General features: G+C 44.8%; 1 protein-coding gene across 1 annotated transcript in view; it reads left to right on the forward strand.

Moving 5' to 3' along the window:
* The window catches only part of wdfy4 (WDFY family member 4), a gene marked incomplete at its 5' end in the record, with an annotated part of 162,889 nt that overhangs the window by 36,039 nt on the left and 103,724 nt on the right, over positions 1 to 23,126 (forward strand). The window contains 16 exons of the mRNA XM_080740791.1: positions 707 to 897; positions 5,024 to 5,332; positions 6,256 to 6,779; positions 8,295 to 8,385; positions 8,816 to 9,033; positions 10,244 to 10,347; positions 11,282 to 11,531; positions 12,172 to 12,248; positions 12,740 to 12,958; positions 13,860 to 14,041; positions 16,661 to 16,892; positions 18,460 to 18,617; positions 19,548 to 19,659; positions 20,192 to 20,382; positions 21,680 to 21,832; positions 22,489 to 22,562. Of these exons, the coding sequence (XP_080596917.1) occupies positions 707 to 897; positions 5,024 to 5,332; positions 6,256 to 6,779; positions 8,295 to 8,385; positions 8,816 to 9,033; positions 10,244 to 10,347; positions 11,282 to 11,531; positions 12,172 to 12,248; positions 12,740 to 12,958; positions 13,860 to 14,041; positions 16,661 to 16,892; positions 18,460 to 18,617; positions 19,548 to 19,659; positions 20,192 to 20,382; positions 21,680 to 21,832; positions 22,489 to 22,562 (3,085 nt within the window). The remainder of the gene's footprint in view (positions 1 to 706; positions 898 to 5,023; positions 5,333 to 6,255; positions 6,780 to 8,294; positions 8,386 to 8,815; positions 9,034 to 10,243; positions 10,348 to 11,281; positions 11,532 to 12,171; positions 12,249 to 12,739; positions 12,959 to 13,859; positions 14,042 to 16,660; positions 16,893 to 18,459; positions 18,618 to 19,547; positions 19,660 to 20,191; positions 20,383 to 21,679; positions 21,833 to 22,488; positions 22,563 to 23,126) is intronic.

Consider the following 23,126-nt stretch of genomic DNA (forward strand, 5'->3'; position numbering starts at 1 on the left):
TTTGTTAGTTTTTGTCGCATAGACAATAATTTGACGAGAGAGCTCCTTATTTAGGGCTTTGGTCAGCTGCTTGACACGTCATATACAACATCGCCCACATAGCCCTCCACATAGCATGACATCGCCCACATAACATGACCTTTTGTCATGCGTGTTTGTGCGTGACACCTCTATGCATTCTACTATCGTGTGTGTGTACTCATTATGTGTGTGTTCACCTGGTACCAGGCACATGCACTGCACATATACTGTAGACCAGACATCAAAGGGGGCTTGAGCCCATGCCCTTTTATCCCTCTGCAAAAAGTGCCCTCTCCAGACCATGAATTCTGTTTTTACTATGGTGAAAGAAATGCTAATGCCCTCTTTCCATGCCATACCTGAAGGCAGCATTCAAGAGAATTGCCTTGTCCAAAGTCTCCTGAACTTGAATGCAGCATTTTATGTTAAAGAATTGCCCTCCCTAGAATTGCCTTATGCTTAGTTCAGTGTGGTATCAAGTACTGCAACGCGTTGTGAGCTTGGAGGTCTGCTATTTTTGCCATGTCCCCAGAATTGCCTTATGCTTAGTTCAGTGTGGTATCAAGTACTGCAACGTGTTGTGAGCTTGGAGGTCTGCTATTTTCAATATTTTCACCAAAAGAAACTTTTAGAAATGTCAGCCCCTGCCTCTCTAAAACTCTCTGCACGTCCCTGCCTGGTGCAGTGTCGGTGCGAGACCTGGGCATGGTCCCCTACATCAAGATCTTCTTGGACGAGGAGCAGTACCGAGGCCCCGCCCTGCACATCCTGGAGCAGCTGGCCGAGGTCAACCCAGAGGAGTTCATGAGCACCGCCATCGGAGCGCTGTGCTCCTCCACGCCACAGGAGGGCGCTCTGAAACACGACCTGCTGCAGGTAATGTACTTCCTTCATACTGTATGCACGGTCACATTCACAGTCATAATAATAACATTTTTTTTCCCCCAGGGGAAAAGCAATATTTTCTCTGTGGGGGTATTATGTACTTTATTTATATATATAATATATTTATATATATTTACTTGCGCTAGCAGAGCGTGCAAGTACTGCGTTTGGCTGCGTACAGTATATAGGTAGTAGGTTTAAGCCCGTAGCCCAATCAGGGACCAGCATTTCTGGCAACGTCATCATTAACAGCCAATGAGGGACCAGCATTCCTGGTGATGCCAGTGGTGAGCACACCTCATGACCCGCTCTGCTGGTGCACAAGTAGGCCATACATGGCCTACTTGTGCACAAGTTGCAAGTTGGCACCTCGACAGAGTGCATTTCTAGTTTTATTATTCGTTTGCATCAAAAATGTCGTTGATATAACCTTTAACCACTTAAACCCCAGCATCCCTATTGTGGGGAAAGCTTAAGTTTTGCAGCTTGTTGATTATCTATTATCAGCAAAAAGTCTTCCCCACAATAACAGAAAACAGAAAAGACACTAGCATAGTCCTGAGGGACTCTGGTCAACCATATATAACAGGGGTCTTCAATGTGTTAAGGCCAAGGACCCCTTAGTTGAGAGAGAGATGAAGCTGGGACCCCCACAACCTGTTCATAGATTCCATGTAGTTTCGTTTGACAGCACAATCATCAGTATATTTTGGATTCATGTCAATTTGTGTTTTCAGATATTTAACCACTTGAACCTTTCTCTCTGTACTTATTCTGCTCTTTTTCCCCTGTATACCAAAGCTTTTTGCTAAAAATAGCTGATCTACAAGCTCACACTACAAGCTCACGTTGTGAGTTTGTAGATCTGCTATTTTTGGTTAAAGTTCTCAGAATATGGACACTAGGGTTCAAGTGATTAATATAAAAAAGGAGGAAAAATAAACGTTCTATCACTCAAAGATTTGGAGGACCCCCTGTATTAACTCTGAGGACCCCCTAGGGGTCCTGGACACCCTGTTGAAGACCCAAGATATATAGGGTTCAAGTGGTTAATTCTGAGAGAATACAGTGTACTGCACTCAGTGTTAAATGAACACTCTACACAGGATCTTACAATGCACACATAGCATGTTGATCGTTCCATTCTGCGCCCAATCAACAGAATCGTAATGCACTTTAGAGCATAATAAGCTAGTGAATTTATTACCGCTGCCTGTGGGACCGTGATCACATTAAGGACAGAATGCAGATTGATTTGCTAATACAGGTTTTAGCTGTTAACTCCGCTCGGATTTGATTAGAGCGCCGGCCGCGTGCGATGGCACTCGGAGCCTGATCAGATCAGCCCAACGCCACACAGATCCGATTAACCTTAACCGAGTTACACACCTACTGTGGGTGTCCATTTTTATAGATGGCTGCAAGAATAGCGCTTACAATGTGTATGTGGATTCCACTGGTGTGCTGGTGCGTGTCTGTGTGCGTGCGCGTGTGCGTGTTCATTCTCCCTGTGTGTGTGTGTGTGTGTGTGTGTGTGTGTGTGTGTGTGTGTGTGTGTGTGTGTGTGTGTGTGTGTGTGTGTGTGTGTGTGTGTGTGTGTGTGTGTGTGTGTGTGTGTGTGTGTGTGTGTGTAAGCATTTACCATGTGAATATTTCTTGGTGTTTTGGTGTGTGCATTCACCCTGTTAGTTGTGTGTGTGTGTGTGTGTGTGTGTGTGTGTGTGTGTGTGTGTGTGTGTGTGTGTGTGTGTGTGTGTGTGTGTGTGTGTGTGTGTGTGTGTGTGTGTGTGTGTGTGTGTGTGTGTGTGTAAGCATTTACCATGTGTGAATATTTCTTGGTGTTTTGGTGTGTGCATTCACCCTGTTAGTTGTGTGTGTGCGCGCGTGCATGCGCGTGCGTGTGTGTGTGTTTAGCTAACTTGGTTAAAGCAGGTGCCAGTCAGATACAGGGTGTGACCCGGGCTGTTGCGTGTAGAGAGCATTGTGATTACTCCACTCTGAGTTAATCACATTCCCCCCACATTACCCCTCTGATGGATTAGCTCTCCAAATCAAATAAAAAAAGCTGATAGCATTTGGTTCACCTCTCAAAACTAGTTACCAAAAATGATTCATGATATATCTATATATGTTTCATCTATTCATCTGTTCCTTTTTTTTTTTTTTTTTTGACTTCGTCACCAGGCTGTTTTAATTGACTAGAAAAGAACTGTTTACATGTTGCAGGGTTCCCACGGTCATGAAATTCCAGTACTGGAAAAGTTTTGGAATTGATCAAGGGTCCTGGAAGGTCCTGGAAAAAATAGTTATGCATTGTCTTTGGTTATTGATTTTGTTAATACCTCTGAAATGACAAATTAAACATTGGCCAAATAAACATTGGCCAAATTGTAAAATATATAACAGAGGCAGAAATTGTGAAAATAGCCGATCTACATGCTCACAACGCCTCGCAAACGCGAGGCGTTGTGAGCATGTAGATCTGCTATTTTCACAATAGAAACGTGTTATACAAAATTCCTCAACTCTTAGTGCTCGTCGGGGTTCCCAGTTCAAATATGATTATTTCGGGGGTCACAGCCTGAAAAGGTTGAGAACCACTGGCATACACTGCCTGTCTTTGGGCTTTGCGCATAGGGGTAAGCGACTTGTTATTGAGCTGAATTATTGTTATATAGTCCTGGAAATTGGGTTAAATATTCTGGAAAAGTTTTGGAAAAGTTTTGGAAAAAAATGTGTAGGAAGTTAGGAACCCTGATGTTAGGAGGGGGAATGGATCTTTGCGTTGGGTCAACATGAACCAGGAGAGTACCAGGGGGTCCCCAGCTAAAGTAGTTGACTATAGCAGTGGTTCCCTAACTTTTTAGCTCGAGACCCAAAAGAGAAATTAGACTTTTTTTGCCCAGGATCTACAAGCTCATAACACGTTGCTTCGCGCCGCGTTGGGGGCTTGTAGTTCGGCTGTTTTCACTACTTCTTAAACATTTGCTCAGAGTTACTACAGGGGGTCCTCCAAATCTTTTTTTTCTTTTTTTTCTCCTTTTTTATATTAACCGCTTGAACCCTAGTGTCCATATTCTGAGAACTTTAGACAAAAATAGTAGATCTACAAGCTCACAACGCCTCACGCTGCGAGTCGTTGTGAGCTTGTAGATCGGCTATTTTCGGTAAAGAGCTTTGGTGTAGAGGGGGAAAAAGATCAGACTAAGTACAGAGTGAAAGGTCAAGTTTACTAAGTATCGACAATTTAAGATTCTAAGTGGTTAAGTGTCAAAAAAGTAAAAAGATTCTCATCTATGAAATCGATGAGAATCTCCTCTCAGCTAAGGGGTCCTGGGCCTGAAAACATTGAAGACCCCTGCCCTAAAGCCTCGATCAGAGTCGCGTGTAGTCTTTTTGAGTCATGAAACTACAACGTTACGTCATTCCTCGCGGTGAAGAGCATTCCACCGCGAGTCCCGACACATCTCGCTGTTTTTACTATCAGACAGATAGGCTCTTCACCCCGTTCACTGATTGGTCGACCTTGTTAAGCATGGGAACCCAGAGGCTAGAATGAGCACAGAATTATGATGCAGAGGTGGTATAGGTGGCAACAACAAACTTTACTGTAGTAAAACAACAGAAAACACAGCCGGAAACTACACAGGGCCGGACTTACAGTACAGTAGAATAAAACAGGAACAAAACGAGGTTCGCCTCACAGGGCTGCAGAAATACTGAACGGGTACAAACTTAAAGCCTCGCAGGGCAAACGACAGGTGGAACCCAGGGAGCCACGTCTTAACATGGGTAATGCAAAAGCAAATAGTGAAACAAACTGGCCAACATAAGTAGCAGGAACAACAGAGCAATCAGAGAACCAGGTCCAGCTGTGAGTCAATCAGAGTCAAATGGGCCAAACCAAGTCAGAAGGGGGGAGAAACGACAGGGGGCGCTGAGGGGCAGTGCAGGGCACAACAGACCTAGACCAGTCACGATGAAAAGGACTTCACCGTGACTGACTATGATGGCCTTCACTTATTTTCTGACTTGAGGTGGAAAGCTTTCCACCTCAAATTTGCGGTGGATAGCTCTGATCGAGGCTTAACCCTGTTGTGCTGTTGTGTCTTCTCAGTCGGTCTTGAAGGTCCTGGAGAGCCCCAACAGCTGGGACGCCTTCAGGCGAGCGGGGGGCTTCACCGGCCTGCTGTCTCTGGTGGTGGACATGGAGGGGGCTCTGTCCCCGGCCCGGGACGGCGGGGAGGGTGGGGGGCCGCCGCCGCCGCCGCCGTGGGGCACCCAGTGGGTGCTGGACCTCCTCCTGCTGGCCCTCCACATCCTGGCGACGGCCGTGCGACTCCACCCCGTCAACGCTCACCACTTCCAGACGGAGGGCTTCTACGAGAGGCTGGCCGAGGCCCTGCTCCAACTGGGCTGCTTCCAGGTAGGGCATTCATCGAATATTCGAATATTCGAATATTCGTTTCAAATATTTTTATTAATTTACATATAATATCAAAGTCACTATTCGACGTTGTTCACCGAAGTCGAATATTCGCTTATTTTTGTGTTGTTTTCTATTTAAAAAAAATATATAGTTTATAAAGCTTGGCTAGATAGGAAGTCATAAGGATGAGTTGTCAATGCCCCTGGTGGATGAATTTGTTAATGCTCTATACCAGGTGTTCTCAAACCTTTTTAGGCTGTGACCCCCAAAATAAACATATTTGAACTGGGGACCCCCACCCTGACAAGCACTCGGTTCCGCAGATAAATATTGTGAAAATAGCAGATCTACATGCTCACAACGCCTCGCAAGTTGTGAGCATGTAGATCGGCTATTTTCACAATATCCGCCTCTTGCTTACTTAATATTTAACAGTTTGGCCAGTCCTGTCGAATATTCGACTATTCGAATACTTTGAAGTCGAATAATTCGAATACTAAAAATCACTATTCGTGAATGCCCTGCTTCCAGGTATACATTTTACCTGGCGATTCATTGTCACTCTAATAATTGCGATTAGCGATTTAATCGCGTTTTTGACGTTGATGATTGCGTTTCTGTTTCGCCTGTAGGCTTTGAAGTTGCACACGGCAGATATGACACATAACCTAAATATACAAAGAAATGACTGACATATATGACAACGTTATACTTAAAAAAAGAACATTAATAGTGGAAATAGCCGATCGTTGTGAGCTTGTAGATCTGCTATTTCCACTATTTTGTTGAAATGTTTGAAAATATTTCAACATTTTTCAACATGGAAACGATTATGACGATCATGACAAAATAACTGCGATTATATCAAATACTTGCGATTAGACGATTATGTAATAATTGTGACGGGCCTATTCTTCCAGGCGACCCCAAAAGACCCGCGGCTGCTGACCCACGAGGAGGAGGCGGCAGCGGAGAGGGGGGGCCCCCGCTCTCCCAAGAAGAAGAAGCCCCCCGCGGCGGCAGACAGAGACAGACCCTCCCAAGGGGGGAGGAGCTTCCATCAGTTTGTGGAGTTAGCGGAGGCCTCCGCCACGTTGCCCCCCTCCTCATCCCTGTCCCCCCTCGGCCCCTGCGGCTCGTCCCAGCCCCCTCCCCTCCCTCTCTCTCTCGGGATCTGTGTGCGATTGCTTTCCTACCTGGACCAGTTCGCCACGGGAGCCTACCCTGTGGCGTCCCCGGAGCTGCTGGGCGGCTTGGGGGGTCCGGGGCCTGTGGAGGAGGAGGAGGAGAGGGAGAAACCAAACGGGGCGGTGGTGGCGGGGCGGGAACGGGAGGGAGACGGAGCGGACGCCGCCGGTTCTGATCCGCAGGCGGCGCCGGAGGACGCGCAGGGACGGTCGAGGAACGCTGCGTTCAGCGTCTCCTCCGTCTTCTCACAGTCCAGGTACGGCCCAGTCGTCCCGGTAGGGCATTCACCAACTATTTGAATATTCGAATATTCGAATATCAAAGTCACTATTCAACGTTGTTCACCTAAGTCGAATATTCGCTTATTTTTTACATTTCTTTAATTGTTTTCTCTTTAAAAATATATATAGTTTATAAAGCTTGGCTTGATAGGAAGTCATAAGAATGAGTTGTCAATGCCCCTGGTGGATGAATTTGTTAATGCTCTATACCAGGGCTTCTCAAACCTTTTTAGACCGTGACCTCCAAAATAAACATATATGAACTGGGGACCCCCACCCTGACAAGCACTTTGAATGTAGGTATTACATTTAATGTGACTCGATTCCGCAGATAAATATTGTGAAAATAGCAGATCTACATGCTCACAACGTGTAGATCGGCTATTTTCACAATGTTCGCCTCTTGCTTACTTAATATTTGACAGTTTGGCCAGTCCTGTCGAATATTCGACTATTGGAATACTTTGAGGTCGAATAATTTGAATACTAAAAATAACTGTTAGTGAATGCCCTATGTCCCGGTCTACACTAGGGATGGGACCATATTCCAAAAAATAGCAGATCTACAAGCTCAAAGGGATTTGGTAGAGAGTGGAAAAAGATTACTGCATCAAGTACGTTATTTACAGGGTTACTTTTAAGTGGTACCTGATATGCAGCTTGGCAAATAAAAGATGAATCGATTCCAGTGCATGACGGAGGACGATTTCACCATAAATTTTAATCTCCACGATACGATTATCGTTTTTTATCACGGTAAACGATAATAGCGATTATAGTCCCATCCCTAGTCTCTAGTCCCGTTGCTGTCGGGTGGAAACCTCCTGTCTCCATATATGCTTTTTCGTAAATCAACGCCCTACTTAAAGGAGTAGTTCACCCTCAAAATGACTTCTTTCTATTGATTACTCATGCCATGGAGACTAGAGTTCAATAATATTTTTAGTTTTTTGTCGCATTCCCAAGACAAAAATGTGATAACAATAAATTTACCCCCATTCGTTCCGGATGGGGACCCGTTTCGAAATGGGTCCCCATCCGGAATCAATGGGGGTAAATTTACTCGAATCAAATTTTTGTCTTAGGAATGTGACAAAAACCAAAACAAATTATTGAACTCTACTCTCCATGGCATGAGTAATCAAGGGTGAACTACTCCTTTAATCATGCCACAGCGTCACACAAAAGCATCAAAAGTTACGTTTTTGCGATCTCGATTTTTTTTGAGCTTGTAGATCTGAATTAGAATTTGAGGTTTCCACCAGATGGAGATGATGGACCCTTATTTGGTTCCCTTTGTACCCCAGAGTTAATAAGGGTATTAAGGGTTACTAAGGTAATAAGGGTCCGTTTGTGCACTCTCATAAGAACAAATAGAAGCAAAACACCATAGTCGGCAACAAACAAAACAAAAGTACATGAACACTGAAAATGTTACTGTACAGTTGTAGGCTTCTGTGACCTAATGTAAAACTGACTCAATCTTCCAGGTTCACCTATGACCACACTATTCTTCATCCTGGAGCGGTGCGTGTCATCATGACTCTACTGCCAGCAGTGTTCACACCAGAGGACCCACAGGTACTGTGGGAATATATGAAGCTTATTTTTGTATAAAATATTTTCGAAACATTATTTTTATTTTAGCATCCGTTTTTCAAAAAAAAGTTGAATATAGCTCCTTTAAGTTCATAAAGTTAACATAAGACCACGTAAATGCATTTGAAATTAAATAACATTTTTACTTTTCAGGATTCCAAAATAGCAGATCTACGAGCTCAAAACGCGTCACACTGTGACGTGTTTTGAGCTCGTAGACCCGCTAGTTTTGACTGTATCTGCATCACTTGAGTTGACTCGTATGTTAGCAATGAGCGCCATCTAGCGCAAAACGTAAAAAGACGTGGCAGAGAATGAGTTAACAGGTTAATCATTAATGTTTAATCCTTCCCCTCTCTCTCTCTCTCTCTCTCTCTCTCTCTCTCTCTCTCTCTCTCTCTCTCCCCCTCAGCTGTCCACAGAGGTGCAGTTTTCGGTGGCCCATCACGTCCAGGCCCTGGTCAAGTCTGAGAGGAACCGCCAGGTGATGTGTGGTGAGGGGGGTCTGGTGCCCACCCTGCTCACCCACTGCAAGGCCATGCTGCTGGCCCCGGACCACCCGCTGCACCTGCCCGTCACACGCATCCTTGAGAAGCTGGCCTCTCAGGCCATCACACAGTCTGAGCTCAGGTACAGTGGTGGAAACATAAGGTTTTGGACATATGAGGATTCCACCCGATAGAGACGATATTTATTGGTATATTGGTTAGCACAAGTACAGGGTTTTGTTTAAACACTTAAGCCCTTAGTTCACACTATTGAAAAGAGCTTAATTTTCCTGAGTTTTGAAAATGTTTGCTGCCCAAAACAGAGAGGGACGCCAGGTTAAAGTGTCATTCCCACTGGGCACGATAACTATAAAGATAACTCAGTAGGAGCGAGATCATTTAGCGACCTACAACTGGGTTGCAACCTGGTCGGTAGTTTTCACCGACCAGGTTGCTAAATCTACCGATCGGGTCGCTAAATCTACCGACCGGGTCGCTAAATCTACCGACTGGGTTGCTAAATCTACCGACCAGGTCGCTAGATCTACCGACCGGGTCGCTAAATCTACCAACCGGGCTGCAAAATCACCGACCGGGCCAGGTCGGTGATTTAGCGGCCCGTTCGGTAGATTTAGCGACCCAGTCGGTGATTTACCGGCCCGGTCGGTAGATTTAGCGACCCGGTTGCTGAAAACTACCGACCAGGTTGCAACCCAGTTGTAGGTCGCTAAATGATCTCGCCCTCTCTCATTTTTCTTATGGTTGGTGTGAACACTGCGATCCACTTGGCTTAGAACGATTTTTTGAATATTTTATAGTTATAGTTATAATCTTCTTCTTTCGTGTATCATCGTTCTTGACGATTGGTTGGCGACATTTTATTTCAAAAGATTTCTTGTTATAGTGCTCAGTGCTCAGTGTGAATGGCCCTTAAAAGTGGTTTAAGGAGTAGTTCACCCAAAAAATGATTTATTTTCGGGTGACTCAATTGAGTCTCCTGCTGAGCATTAGGTCATCGAAATATTGGCCAAGGAATGCGACAAAAACAAGAAAATCTTCATGAATTCGAGGCTTCATGGAGTGTGTAATTGATAGAAAATGCGTCTTAACGGTTCTGTCCAATATAGGCTAATATTGACATCACAACAAAAATGTAATATTTTGATGCTTAATTTGAGCGGTGCTAACCGCTCCTACATCTGGCTTTGTCTGTTCTTTGTACGTATTAATGTCCCGTCCCATCCCACATTGGCCTAGCTTTGCAGGATGCTTAATGAAATTAACAATTAATACGACCGCTCACTTCACACTGGGTGTGATTTTTTCCCTTTATGCTTCTTGTTATTCTTCAGGAAGTTCCTGTGTCTAGCGGACCCTCTCATGTGCTTAGCAGACAAAGTGAACAATGGACAGGAAGAAGATCATTCATTACATACGGCAACTCCCATCTCAAAAGGTAGAAAATCAACACTCTGGATTATTAGAATTATAACAATCACTCACACTTATTGCTTGTTAAAGTGGGGTACTTGGGGGCGGGGGTTTCCAAGGGGGTCCCCATCTAAAGTAGTTAATACACCATCACAATCATTTTAATCATTTTATATATAATACAAAATTCGGCTATTCGGTATTCGGTTTTCAGCCAAGTGTTTCCAATATTCGGTATTCAGTTTCAGAGAATTTTCCTTTCGGTACATCCCTAATTTTATCCCTTTATAATGTTTCTCCTGGGGGGGGTTTGAGAACGTTTGAGAACCACTGATTTAAACCATTACATTGGATGTTCTTTTGTTTTAAATTTTTATCCCACGATTTTTGTAACCCATTTTTTCACCCGGTGCCAATTGCCTAAGCTGTGATCCTGGGCTCTACTCTCCCTCTGCCAACCTGGGGAGGGCCCCGAACTGAGCTCATGCTTCCTTCAATGCATGAGGAGTGAGCAGGCCGCTTCTTATCACCTGACAGGGGGAGCTTCCCCGGTTGGACGTAGCGCGTGGAAGGAACACGTTATTCCAACCAGTTCCATTCCCCTCCATCAGGCGCCCCGGCTGGCCAGGGGGAGGCTTTATAGAGACCAGGATTACTGCATGTTTTTGTGAGGGTATCTACCCTAGGAGACACGGGGAGAACATGCAAACTCCACACAGAAAGGCCCTTTTGCCAACCCCACCTAGGGTGTGGGCACTGATGACGCGGAGGAGGGAACACGCCCCCAGCACCCACAGTGTCCCCCGGCGGGAATCGAACCCAGGACCTTCTAGCTGTGAGGCGACAGCACTACTGACTGCGCCACCGTGCCCCATTGGATGTTCTTAACGGACACACACACCCCCTCAGCTTTTCTAGTCTCAATTCATGACATCGTTGATAATGATTTGTCCCCACAGGCATGGAGGCAGACGGCTCGATAGAGGAGTGGGGGACGGGGGGAGGGTCTTCTTTGGCGGGGACGTTCAAGCGCTCCTTCAGCCTGCTCAGATCTCCGGCCTCCTCCCCGGTGGAGGGCCCCCGCTCCCCTCTGCCTCTCCACCAGATCATCAGCCTGGTGTCCATGACCGCGCCGCGCAACTTCAGACCCCACCGCCTGTCCTCGTCTCCTGCCTTCGTGGAGTTTGACATGAGCGAGAACGGCTACGGGTGAGTCTCGGTGTCGTGTTGTGTGCCTTTGAGAATTGAATTGAAGGTATACAGCAGCCTTGTGTCACAAAGAAACCAGGGACATAAATCATATATTAGGGAGTTTAAGCAAGCACGGTTTTCTGGACTGCTCCGCTAGGTGGAAGTACAGCTGCTGTGACGCAATCGCCGCAGCAGTCAAAATCGTTAAGCAAACAGCTGTCGGCGGCGGGTTCCCCTTTTACTGAACTCTTTGGTTCCCATGTTGACACGTCTATGCAGCAGACGTTGTAGACGCTATGTGGAAAGGTAGCTTCTGCCATAGTAGGAAGGGCTGCGACGGCAAGCAGGTTTATCTAACGAGCACTGATCCATGTCCGGTTACCGTAGTGGACTGCCGTAGCCGTCCTTGCTTAAAGTCCCTATTGTCTCTGTCAGCTGGAATCCTCAATATGTCCAAAACAATCCTAAATTCAAACGCGGAAAAAGTAGCAGATCCACAAGCTTGAGCTTGCGGATCTGCTACTTCTGTAGTATGATCAAGTTGGCCGTTGGCAATGTAAGACATATTTTATGCCAATAAAGCTTTTGAAATTGAATTGAGAAATAGTCTTGTACAGTATATCACAAGTGTCATCTGTTGCTGCTCTGTGTTGGACAGATGTCTGGTCTTACCGTCTCTGGCTACAGTGAAAGGAGTCAATGCCGATTCCATCCCAACTGGAGGAGTAGGAGGAGGTAAGAGAAGAACTTCTAGATCCAATATTATCCAAATTGTTTATGAATGAGTAGATCAGTGGTTCCCAACCTTTTCAGGCCAACATATTTTAACTTGGGACCCCCTCATTCACTCTTTTATTCGTCTGTAAAAAGTGCCCTCTCCAGACAATGAATGCAGTTTTTACTATGGTGAAAGAAATGCAAATGCCCTCTTTCCATGCCATACCTGAAGGCAGCATTCAAGAGAATTGCCTTCCAAACTCTCCTGAAGTTGAATGCAGCATCTTATGTTGAAATAGAATTCCATGCCGTTTACGCCACATCTCCAGACTCCAGCACCGAAAATAGCTGACTCCAAGCTCACAACACGTCGCAGTGCAACGCGTTGTGAGCTTGGAGGTCTGCTATTTTCGATATTTCTGCATTTTAAGATATTTTAACCCCTGCCTCTCTAACATTCTCTGCACGTCCCTGAACAGAACTGTCTTGTGTCCTTATTTATTCCCCAGAGTGCCGTGGCTTCCCCCCGGCAGCGGGTGTGTCCTACTCCTGCTGGTTCCACATCAACAGGTTCAGCTCGGCCTGCGACTCGCACCCCATCCGGCTGCTGTCCGTGGTGCGCCACATGTCCCGCGCCGAGCACCACTACGTCTGTCTGTCCGTCTCCTTCTCGGCCTGCGACGGATGCCTGGTCATCTCCACCGAGGAGGAGCCCTTCACATTCCTCGGTGAGGAGAGAGAGAGAGATAGAGTTTAGGACAATACCAGAGCCTTGTATTAGAGAGTTCTACCAATGTGGGGTCAGAAACCTTCCCTGTTAGACAATGCATTCTGTAAACTTCCGGTTCGCGCTTTGACACTATTCACCAACAGATGTGTACAGTATGTACTAGAAGACCTGGCCCCAAGAAGTGAACAGAGGTTGCGCGACTCTCAAATAGAGGGCTCTGGACAATACCTTTTTTTAACCCATTTAGGCCTAGAATTATTGAATGCTTTAACCAGAAAACCGAGTGCCACGCTGCGAGCTTGTAGATCTGCTATTTTTGAAAAAGTTGTGAAAATGTGTGCAAATCTTTGAATATATGTATTTTCAAAGCGAACGTTTGTAACTCAAATTTTGCTTCTGGGTGGTCCATGGAACTAAATATTTTGAGATGGGGGTCCGTGGCCAAATAAATATCATTTTGGGGGTCCTTCACATGAAAAGGTTTGAGAACCACTGACATAGTAGTCTCTCAAGAACAGACTAACTGAGCTCCAGTTAAGTGAAAAGGACCTTTTCTTTGACGATGGCTGGCCAGATTGCTGACATAGAAACATAGGTTTTTCAAAAAAGTCTTAGGATTCAAAAGACACTTATAGAATCGGGTTGAAATTCAAATTTTCACGATTTTTCAAAAATAGCAGATCTACAAGCTTGCAGCGCTGTGAGCTTGTATATCTGCTATTTTTCAATAGTTAAAGCATAAAATAATGATACACAATAATGTGTACCCGTTCTATATATTTATTTTAATGTATAAACATCTTTTGAAAAAAGCTTGAATTATTTTTCATTTCTAAAAAAAATACTTTGAAAATCTCTCTCTCTCTCTCTCTCTCTCTCTTGCTGTCCTGTTGGATCAGATATGATGGAACCCGAGGCGTCGGGCAGCCCCAGCGCCCTGCCAGGCTCGCTGAGGTTCCGCTGCTCCGGCCTGCTGGTGCCGGGGCAGTGGCACCACCTGGCCGTGGTGCTGGCCAAGGACATGAAGAAGAGCTGCCGGGTCTCTGCTTACCTCAATGGCAGGACGGTCGGAACGGGAAAGGTATGATATGATATGATATGATCCATCCATCCATCCATCTTCAACCGCTTATCCGGAATCGGGTCGCGGGGGTAACAGCTCCAACTGAGACCTCCAGATTTCCTTATCCTGCGCAACTTCAGTACTTTATTGTCAGTTCACACTGAAATTTGTCTTGCGACACAGCAGCCAAGTATGCGAAACATATATACAAACATTTGACACAAGGGAACAAAAACAAGACAGGTTTACATACATAAGGATAATATAGACAAGAGCAATGTCCACCGCTAAGCCTACCTATGGCCAAACTCCTGATTAAGCCTTAAAGTCGACTGATGGACAAAGGACCTTTTTAGTCTGACCTTATTGTATTCTGGAACACCGTATCTCCTTCCTGAAGGCAGCAACCTATAATTCTCTATGCAACACATGGCTACTATTAGAGGTAATATTTCTTGCCAACCTTAGAATGCTGTTATCATACGTAGTCGTATATAGCCTCTGAAGTGGTTGTCCAACTATCTTTGAACAAATGTTCAGTTAAATGTTCAGTTGTTGCAGCAGTTGTGTATACGGCAGGGTTCCCCAATAGGCGGCCCGCGGGCCATTTGCGGCCCGCGGGCGGCTACTGTCTGGCCCACACCAACCCCAGTAATAATGGTGGTATAAGAGCAGTAACAACACTAGTATATCGTCGTTGTCGTGTGGAAATCTCGTATCTCCAAATTTGTGCGTTCTTTCGCAAATCATACATGGCCGTCGCACAAAAGTAGTGAAAACAACCGATCTACAAGCACACAACGCCTCGCGGTGCGAGGCGCTGTGTGCTTGTAGATCGGCTGTTTTCACTAGTTTAAATAATCTTTATAAAGATAAATTCAAAACGAATGGTTTTGGACATACAAGATTTTCACCCGACAACGACGAAAACTGACGCTGGAGTAGTGGGAACGCCACCGTCGCCCCCTGCAATGTTGTGGCCCTCGTCTTGGTACCCTAGACATAATTCGGCCCTTGGGGAAAACTAATTGGGGAACCCTGGTATACGGGGAAAGAAACAGGGACAAACTTCATCAGGGACATGCGGAGAATGTTAAGAGCTGACATTTCTAAAAGGCCTCCAAGCTCACAACACGTTGCGTTGTGAGCTTGGAGGCCTGCTATTTTGGTGCTTGATACCACACTGAACTAAGCATAATCAAGTGAATACTGGAGATGTGGCCTTACGGCATGGATTTCTACACAGAGAGGGCAATTCTTTCAACACAAGATGCTGCATTCAGGAGAGTTTGGACAAGGCAATTCTCTTAAAAACTGCATTCATGGTCTGGATAGGGCACTTTTTACAGACGGATAAAAGGGCAGGGGCTCAAGCCCCCTTTGATGTCTATGTGTGCACGTGCCTGAACTTCAGAGTCACACAAAAGTATGAAAAGTAGCTACTTTTGCATTTTTTTAATTTGAATCCTGACAAAGTAATAGTTTTGGACATCCAACAGAGACTGGGAATCTATAGGTCGCCAGTTTGACCCTTGACTCACCCAGTCTACATGCCGAAGTGTCCCACTCCCTGAGCAAGACACTTAACCCACTGGAGCCATGTGCTCATCAGAGCCACCTGAGCAACCATCTGCGGGGCGAAGCTGTAAAAGCTGTTTCCCCTACCCTAGCTAGGGGACCAGAAAATACTTGTCCCCTTTCTCAGTAGAGTGGATGGGAAGTAGTGCTGTGCGATATGGACAAAATTATATATTTTTGACCAAAATCCTCGATATCGATATTATCGTATTGTGCAGATATTCCGGATAATATATTTGATTTAACATTTTTCAAAAATGTTACAAATCGCGAACATAGCGGATGTAGAACTAGAAGCTATTTTCTCCAATTTTAGAAATAAATGTAAAGTATAAAATAAGACTTCAATGATGAAAGCACTTGTATGTATGTATGCCATATCACGGCATTACAATATCCAAAATCGCAGACAATATTTGGATATCGTAATATCACCCAGCTCTGGAAGGCTCCATTTCCACCTGATGTACTGTATCACAAACCCTACTTTTCTTTCTCTTTGAGTATTGCTTTTTTGTGTGTGACATGTCACTTATGAGCGTTGAATGTTTCTTGGTCACTTTATATTATGTTCTTCTTTTTTTGTGACAGTTTTTTCGACACTTTATGTTTATATATTCTTCTTTTTATTGTGCCTTGCTTTTTTTGACTGTACACAACAGTACTTTTTCTTTTTCTTAACTCTTTGTAACTTGTAACCTTTAACTGCTGTGCTGTCTCTGGGCAACTGAATTTCCCCCGTGGGATAATAAAAGTAAGCCATTTACCATGAGAGGGAAAACAGTGTTAAATCAGCCAACAACCCATGACCCTCGAATGGTAAATTGCTTTTCTACCACTTCTACCATATAAATGAAAGAAAACACAGTTCTAACTTGCAAGGTTATTTAGTTATACAACTGCAACACAACAGTGGGCGGGGTCCATGAGCCAACTCAATGTTGTTGGCCTATTTACCACTGTTTTAAACCAATCAGAATCCAGTATTTGAACATGTGACTAGAAAAAGTGGTAGAAGTATCTATTTATATCTATCTTTCTCTGCATCCCACGGCGTAGATGCGGTACATCCAGCCGTTCCCCGGCCAGTACGTGTCCATGGACCCCACGGCCGTCATCGACGTGTACGCGCTGATCGGAACGCCGTCCGTGTGGAAGGAGCACGCGGCGCTGCTCTGGAGGGCGGGCCCCGCCTACCTGTTCGAGGAGAGCCTGAGCCGCGACGCCGTGGCCGCCATTTACGCTCAGGGCACCGCCTACCTGGGCAACTTCTTGTCTCTGCGCCACACGGGTACGCCAGCGATCTGAGCAGTGGTGTAAAGCAGCCTAAGGTTCTCAAACCTTTTTAGGCCGTGACCCCCAAAATAAACATATTTGAACTGGGGATCCCCACCCTGACAAGCACTTGGAATTGTAGGTACTACATTTACAGTAATGTGACTCGGTTCCACAGATAAATATTGTGAAAATAGCAGATCTACATGCTCACAACGCCCCACGATGCGAGGAATTGTGTGCTTGTAGATCAGCTGTTTTCACTAGTTTAGTACATTTTATAGATGATAAATACGAGACGGTTTTGGACATACAAGGTTTCCACCCGACAACGATGATATGCTATAAATATAAGGTGCTGGGAGTGAAAATGATAATGTATGGGTGCCTCGGATAATCCGAGGCACCCATACATTATAATTTCCCCAAACATTTTTGTCTCAGGGCACCCCATAAATATTTTCGTATATTCGGATTGAAAAAATATTTATGGGGTGCCCTGAGACAAAAATGTTTGGGAACCCCTGCATTAATAGACCTGGAAAGCATCTGTGTTGCTTTAGATTTTAACCACTTTCACCATCATTTTAATATTCAGGTATACAAAAATAGCAGATACACAAGCTCATAGCACGGCACTGAGATCTGCAATTTTTTTTAAATCATGAAAATGTGTGCAAATCTTTGAATATGCATCTTTTTAAAGTGTACATTTGTAACTCAAATCTGTGCTCTGGAACAAAATACTTTGAGATGAGGGGTCGGCAGCCAACATTTTTGGGGGTCCTTGACATAAACAAGTTTGAGAACCACTGTTTTTCAGAAAACTGTTTAGGATTTAGAAGGCGTTTGTTGAATCAGCCTCAATCAGGTCTTGAAAAGTGAATTAACCGTGCCATAAACATCCCTTGGTTTTAAACACCTCAATTATCCCTTGCATAACAACATTGCATGCTCTGCGTCGCACCAAATTCTGGGCCCTGGGTACAAGGATTCACGGCGGGCCCCCCATGAATGTTCTTCATAAGGGGAGGGGATTTAACCCATTTAGACTGGGAGCGCATTATTACGCATTATTTTGTGCTTTAACTATTGAAAAATAGCAGATATACAAGCTCACAGCGCAGCACTCGTGAGCTTGTAGATCTGCGATTTTTGAATCTTTGAATATTTCAAATCCTTCTAAGGTTTTTTGAAACCTATGTTTCTATGTCAGTGGTGCTCAAACTTTTTCATGTGAAGGACCCCCAAAATGATATGTATTTGGCCATGGACCCCCATCTCAAAATATTTTGTTCCAGGGACCCCCCAGAAGCAAAATTCGAGTTACAAATGTTAAAAAGAATACATATATTCAAAGATTTGCACACATTCTCACAACTTTTCAAAAATAGCAGATCTACGAGCTCGCAGCGCGGCACTCGGTGCCGCGCTGTGAGCTTGTAGATCTGCTATTTTTCAATAGCTAAAGTGTAAAATAATGAAGGCCCCCTCCACCTTGGGCCCTAGTAACTCAGTCCCGCTCCCCCCCCCCCCCCCCCCCCCTTGTGACGCCCCTGCTCTGCGTTGTTTTGCGTGTCCAGGCCAGGAAGGAGACGTGCCGGATCCTCCTCCCCCCGCCAGGCTGGTTCCTGAGGAGAGGATCTCGTTTGGGATCAACCCCTCTGTGGCCACGGTAACCACCGCCACACAGATCAGGGAGGAGTACAACGAGGTGGACTGCAGACTCATTGCCAAAGAGGTAGGAGAAACCTCACGGTTGCACCATGTCTATTACATTAAACCCATTAAGACCTGAGGCAGATTCTACAAGGCCTGGGCCAGGCACCTAGGCTAGTAATCCAGCCCTTGCAGCGTCGCAGGTTCGAGTCCCGATCCTGACGACATTTGCTGCGTGTGTCCCCCCCCCATCTCTCTCCCCGTTTCCTGTCAGCCTACTGTACACGTATCAATAAAGACAGAAAAAGCCACAAAAATATCTAAAAAAAGCGGTGGTCGTGCTTGCATAACATCTTCAGACTAGGATTTGAGTCTAGGATGTACAGGCTATGCTACACACACACGTTTTGCTATGGAAAAACGCTGAGGAAAAAGGCTACAGACATTACGACATATGACATCACTAGACAAACATGATGCTACGTACACACATTTTGCTATGACAAAACGCTGACAAAAAAGGCTACAGACACACGCACAGCCACTCTATGGAGCGGTTTATGTGCTACACACACGTTTTGCTATGGCAAAACGCTGAGGAAAAAGGCTACAGACATACGACATATGACATCACTAGACAAACATGATGCTACGCACACACATTTTACTATAGCAAAACGCTGAGGAAAAAGGCTACGGACACACCCACAGCCACTTATAGGAGCAGTTTGCACCGCTCAAAAAGGCCTTCCAAATCAGTGGTTCTCAAACCTTTCCAACCCATGCCAAGGACCAGCCAAGCCACAGGTCTATAACATTCAGGTACCGTGTCAGTAAATCTCAATGTGGTGTTCGGGGAGGTTGCAGGGGGCACAAAACTATTTCAGATGTGGGGTCCTTGGCCATTGCCAAATATATACATCAATTTGGGGATTCTTGGCACGATAAAATCTGAGAACCACTGCTGTATACAGTATGGTGTGCGAATGTGTGAATGTGTGTGTTATTGCAGATGGGCATAACGTCGCGGGATAACTCCACCCCTGTGTTCCTGGCCCGCAACCTCAGCCAACACCTCAGCGGTACCGCTCGCACCATAGGAGCAGCCCTGGTCGGCCATTATGGTAAATACAGACCAGTGTTTCTCAAACCTTTACATTACATTAACTCTGACGGTATACAAATGGAACCCTAACGTTCAGTAACTGGAGTCTCCCCGTCTCTCCACCTCTTTAGTAGAACTTTTTATTTTCAATTCGGGATACCAATTTTAGCCACTTAGGAGAGAGAACCTCTCAAAGTACATGTATCAGCTTCAGTTTTATGGTTTTATAGTTGTTTCTGCTATCTATAGATTTCACACATATTTCATATATACATATCGTTGTTGTCGGGTGATAACCACCTTGTATGTCCAAAACAGTTTTTGTATTTATTATTTTTATTTTTAAAATGATCTAAGCTAGTGAAAATAGCCGATCTACAAGCACACAACGCCTCACAGTGCAAGGCGTTGTGTGCTTGTAGATCTGCTATTCTCACTAGTTCTGTGCGACACTCTTGTGTGATGAAGCGGAAAAAACGTTAAAATATGGAGATAAGAGGTTTCTGCCCGACATCTACGACATGTGAAGCTCATAGACGCTGTCCTTCCAGGAGTGCGTGCCTTCACCCCCCAGAGTGCAGCTAGTGGTTTCCTGTACCTGGGCGGGCCAGCGGTGGTCCTCAGCCTGGTCGCCATGGCAGCGGACGACAGCTCTCTGTACGCAGCCATGAAGGTCCTGGTGTCCGTACTGGAGACCAGCCCCACCATGCAGCAGGAGATGAACCGCATCCACGGCTACAAGGTGGGTCCAAATATTACCCCAATACCTGGAGAAGTTACACAATACAATAAAATAAAACGTGTTTCAAAAAGTGAGCATTGAATGCCAAAGTCCAGAGGAACCTGGACTTTCGACTTTGGTGTCACCACAGGATAAACGTACAAAAATGCATTCTAAATCTATTTCAAATGCAAAAAGAAGTGTTCTGAACAACTTACAGTATGATGTGATTGTGAAGCCTGCAGAGCTAGTTCAGGCAGACTACTCAAAGGAGCGACAATTCCCGATCATGCTGATCAGTCACATGCTCATCTGATTGGGGCGAGCTATTTAAACCTCCCTGCTCATTCTTCTTGCTGCTGCTTTGCCATCTTGCTGCTCTGCTATACCACCACTCCAGCATCCACCTGTGGATTCTGTTTCTTTATGATTCCCTTATAGGGGTCTATTTAATTCCCTGTAAGATCTATTTAGATCATGCTTACAGGGAATGAGAAAGAGCCTTGACACCATACTTACCATAAATATTTATGCTCAATATATTTATATTTATTGTCAATAAATATATGTTTTAAATCAAAGAGTTGTCTGACTGAACTGGACACTTTCTTTGGAAAAAATGTATGAATTGTGTTTAGAACAATACAATATTTGCAGGAAAGGTAAAACAATATATAAAAATCAAACCTCGGTTCGAAGTGGAGCGGTGAATTTGAGCAGCTGTACCCTATGTGAGTGAGTGAGTGAGTGTAAACTGTGCCTGTGATTGAGTGGTGAGTGTGCCTGGCCTGCACAAAACAGCGCCCCTCCTTTAACTAGTGTGTTGTCTTGTGTGTGGCCACTCAAGGTATTGCCAGGCTACGGACATGGCCAGCCAGCCACCCACCCAGCCAGCCAGCCACATACCCACGGACATACCTGTCTATTGGGAGCGCTTTCACCGCTCCAAAAACATAACGTCGCTGTCGGGGAGAAATGTTGTATCTCCAAGTTTCAAATTTGTAAATTTTTTTGCAAAGCAAAGCCCTGCTTCATCATACAAGGCCGTCGCACAAAAGTAGTGAAAACAGCTGATCTACAAGCACACAACGCCTCGCGGTGCGAGGCGTTGTGTGCTTGTAGATCGTCTGTTTTCACTAGTTTAGTTCGTTATTTTAAATGATAAATACAAAACGAACGCTTTTGGACATACTGTACAAGGTTTCCACCCGACAACAACGATAAAAAAAGAGTGTAGCCCTATGTTTGGGAAACTCTGCCTCCTAGTGTAAATGTGATTTATGCATGATGTCTTTAGTTGTACAACCTCTCTGTGCAGCTGCTGGCCTTCCTGCTGAAGATGAAGAGCGTGTTGGTGAGCAGCAGAACGTTCCAGCTGGTTCTCTACATGTGCAGCTCACTGGAGCTGCTCTCTGGACCCGTCTGCCTTCCCAATACACCAGCCTTCCAGGCCCTGCTGTGTAACCTGGAGGTAGGCCTTAAAGGAGGCATCCTGACCAAAACACATATAGGGTTGAATCTGCCTTTTATCATACCCCTTCATACCTGCTTTAGTCGATTTTTTTCATAGCTGCCCCTGTTGCTAGATTTCGTGGGCCCTCTCATAACTAACACAGTGGATTGTCATTCCACTAGTGTGGTTATTTCTTTAGCTTCAAAGTTAGTATTTTTTTATTGGATTGTGTTTACACAACGTCCTGAGACCAACCAACCCGCTGTTTTGACCTCACAGGCACCCTTACTTGTTTCTGCTCTGCACAAGAGCAGAGAGAGGAGAGCCTAGAAAGGGAGGGGAGGAGCAGAGGAGCTTCTCGTCTTCTTGTCAGACAATAATTTCTAAATCATCAGGATTTAAAGATACCCCTTAGAACCACCTCAAGGACCCCTGGGGTCACTGGACCCCACTTTGAGAAACACTGATAAACTGATAAACTATGTAGAATGAGCTGTGAAATCAATGTGTTAGAATTGATTACACCACTCATTGATTTATTACAAGGCAGTAGACGGCCTTGGTGCCAATGTCCTACATATCAAAGCTATGGACTTTACAGATTAAGGATTTTCTTTTTCCCATGCATGCTTGAGAATTAAATTCTTCTCTCGCCCTTTCTTTTTTTCTTCCAGGTGTGGCAGAACACATCGGATAATCTGGACCTGTCAGTTCTAAATCACTTTTCTGAAATGTTGAAATCATCAAGGTACAGTAAAGTCCAGGGCTCGCTCTTAAAACAGTGATTCTCAATATTTTTTACTCCCCCAGTTTGATATGCATTTAGGTCACGGATATATTGTGGTCTCAACGGTTAAAACAAATTGTGTAAATGTTTTTTTTTTTGTGTGTGCATTGTACAATAATCTTTCAATTTTCCCCTGTTTTGTCAAAGACATTAAGGCTAAAAGGATAACACAAAAAAGGCCTGGGGACTTGTTTCCATTGTGGTTCTATGTATTGAATTCATCAACATAACATAAACAGTTTACACAATAATACATCAACAAATACAAACACTATCTGTACACAAGTTACATTTGGGTGGTTCCAGATCATGGTGTATACATTGCCAAGGTCCGTTTTGGTTCCTAACAATCAGTCATTTACCAGAGGTCGCCTTGAAACCCCTACATTGAGAACCACGTCGTTAGATCATGCACAACAACTCTACTACAATTTACAATTTAGGCATTTAGCAGACGCTCTTAATCCAGGGCGATTTATAAGCAAGGTAATCATCAACACAACATCAGTACATCAAATGCATAGA

The sequence above is a fragment of the Nannobrachium achirus genome (genome assembly GCF_963921795.1).
Source record: "Nannobrachium achirus genome assembly, chromosome: 13".
Lineage (NCBI taxonomy): Eukaryota > Metazoa > Chordata > Actinopteri > Myctophiformes > Myctophidae > Nannobrachium > Nannobrachium achirus.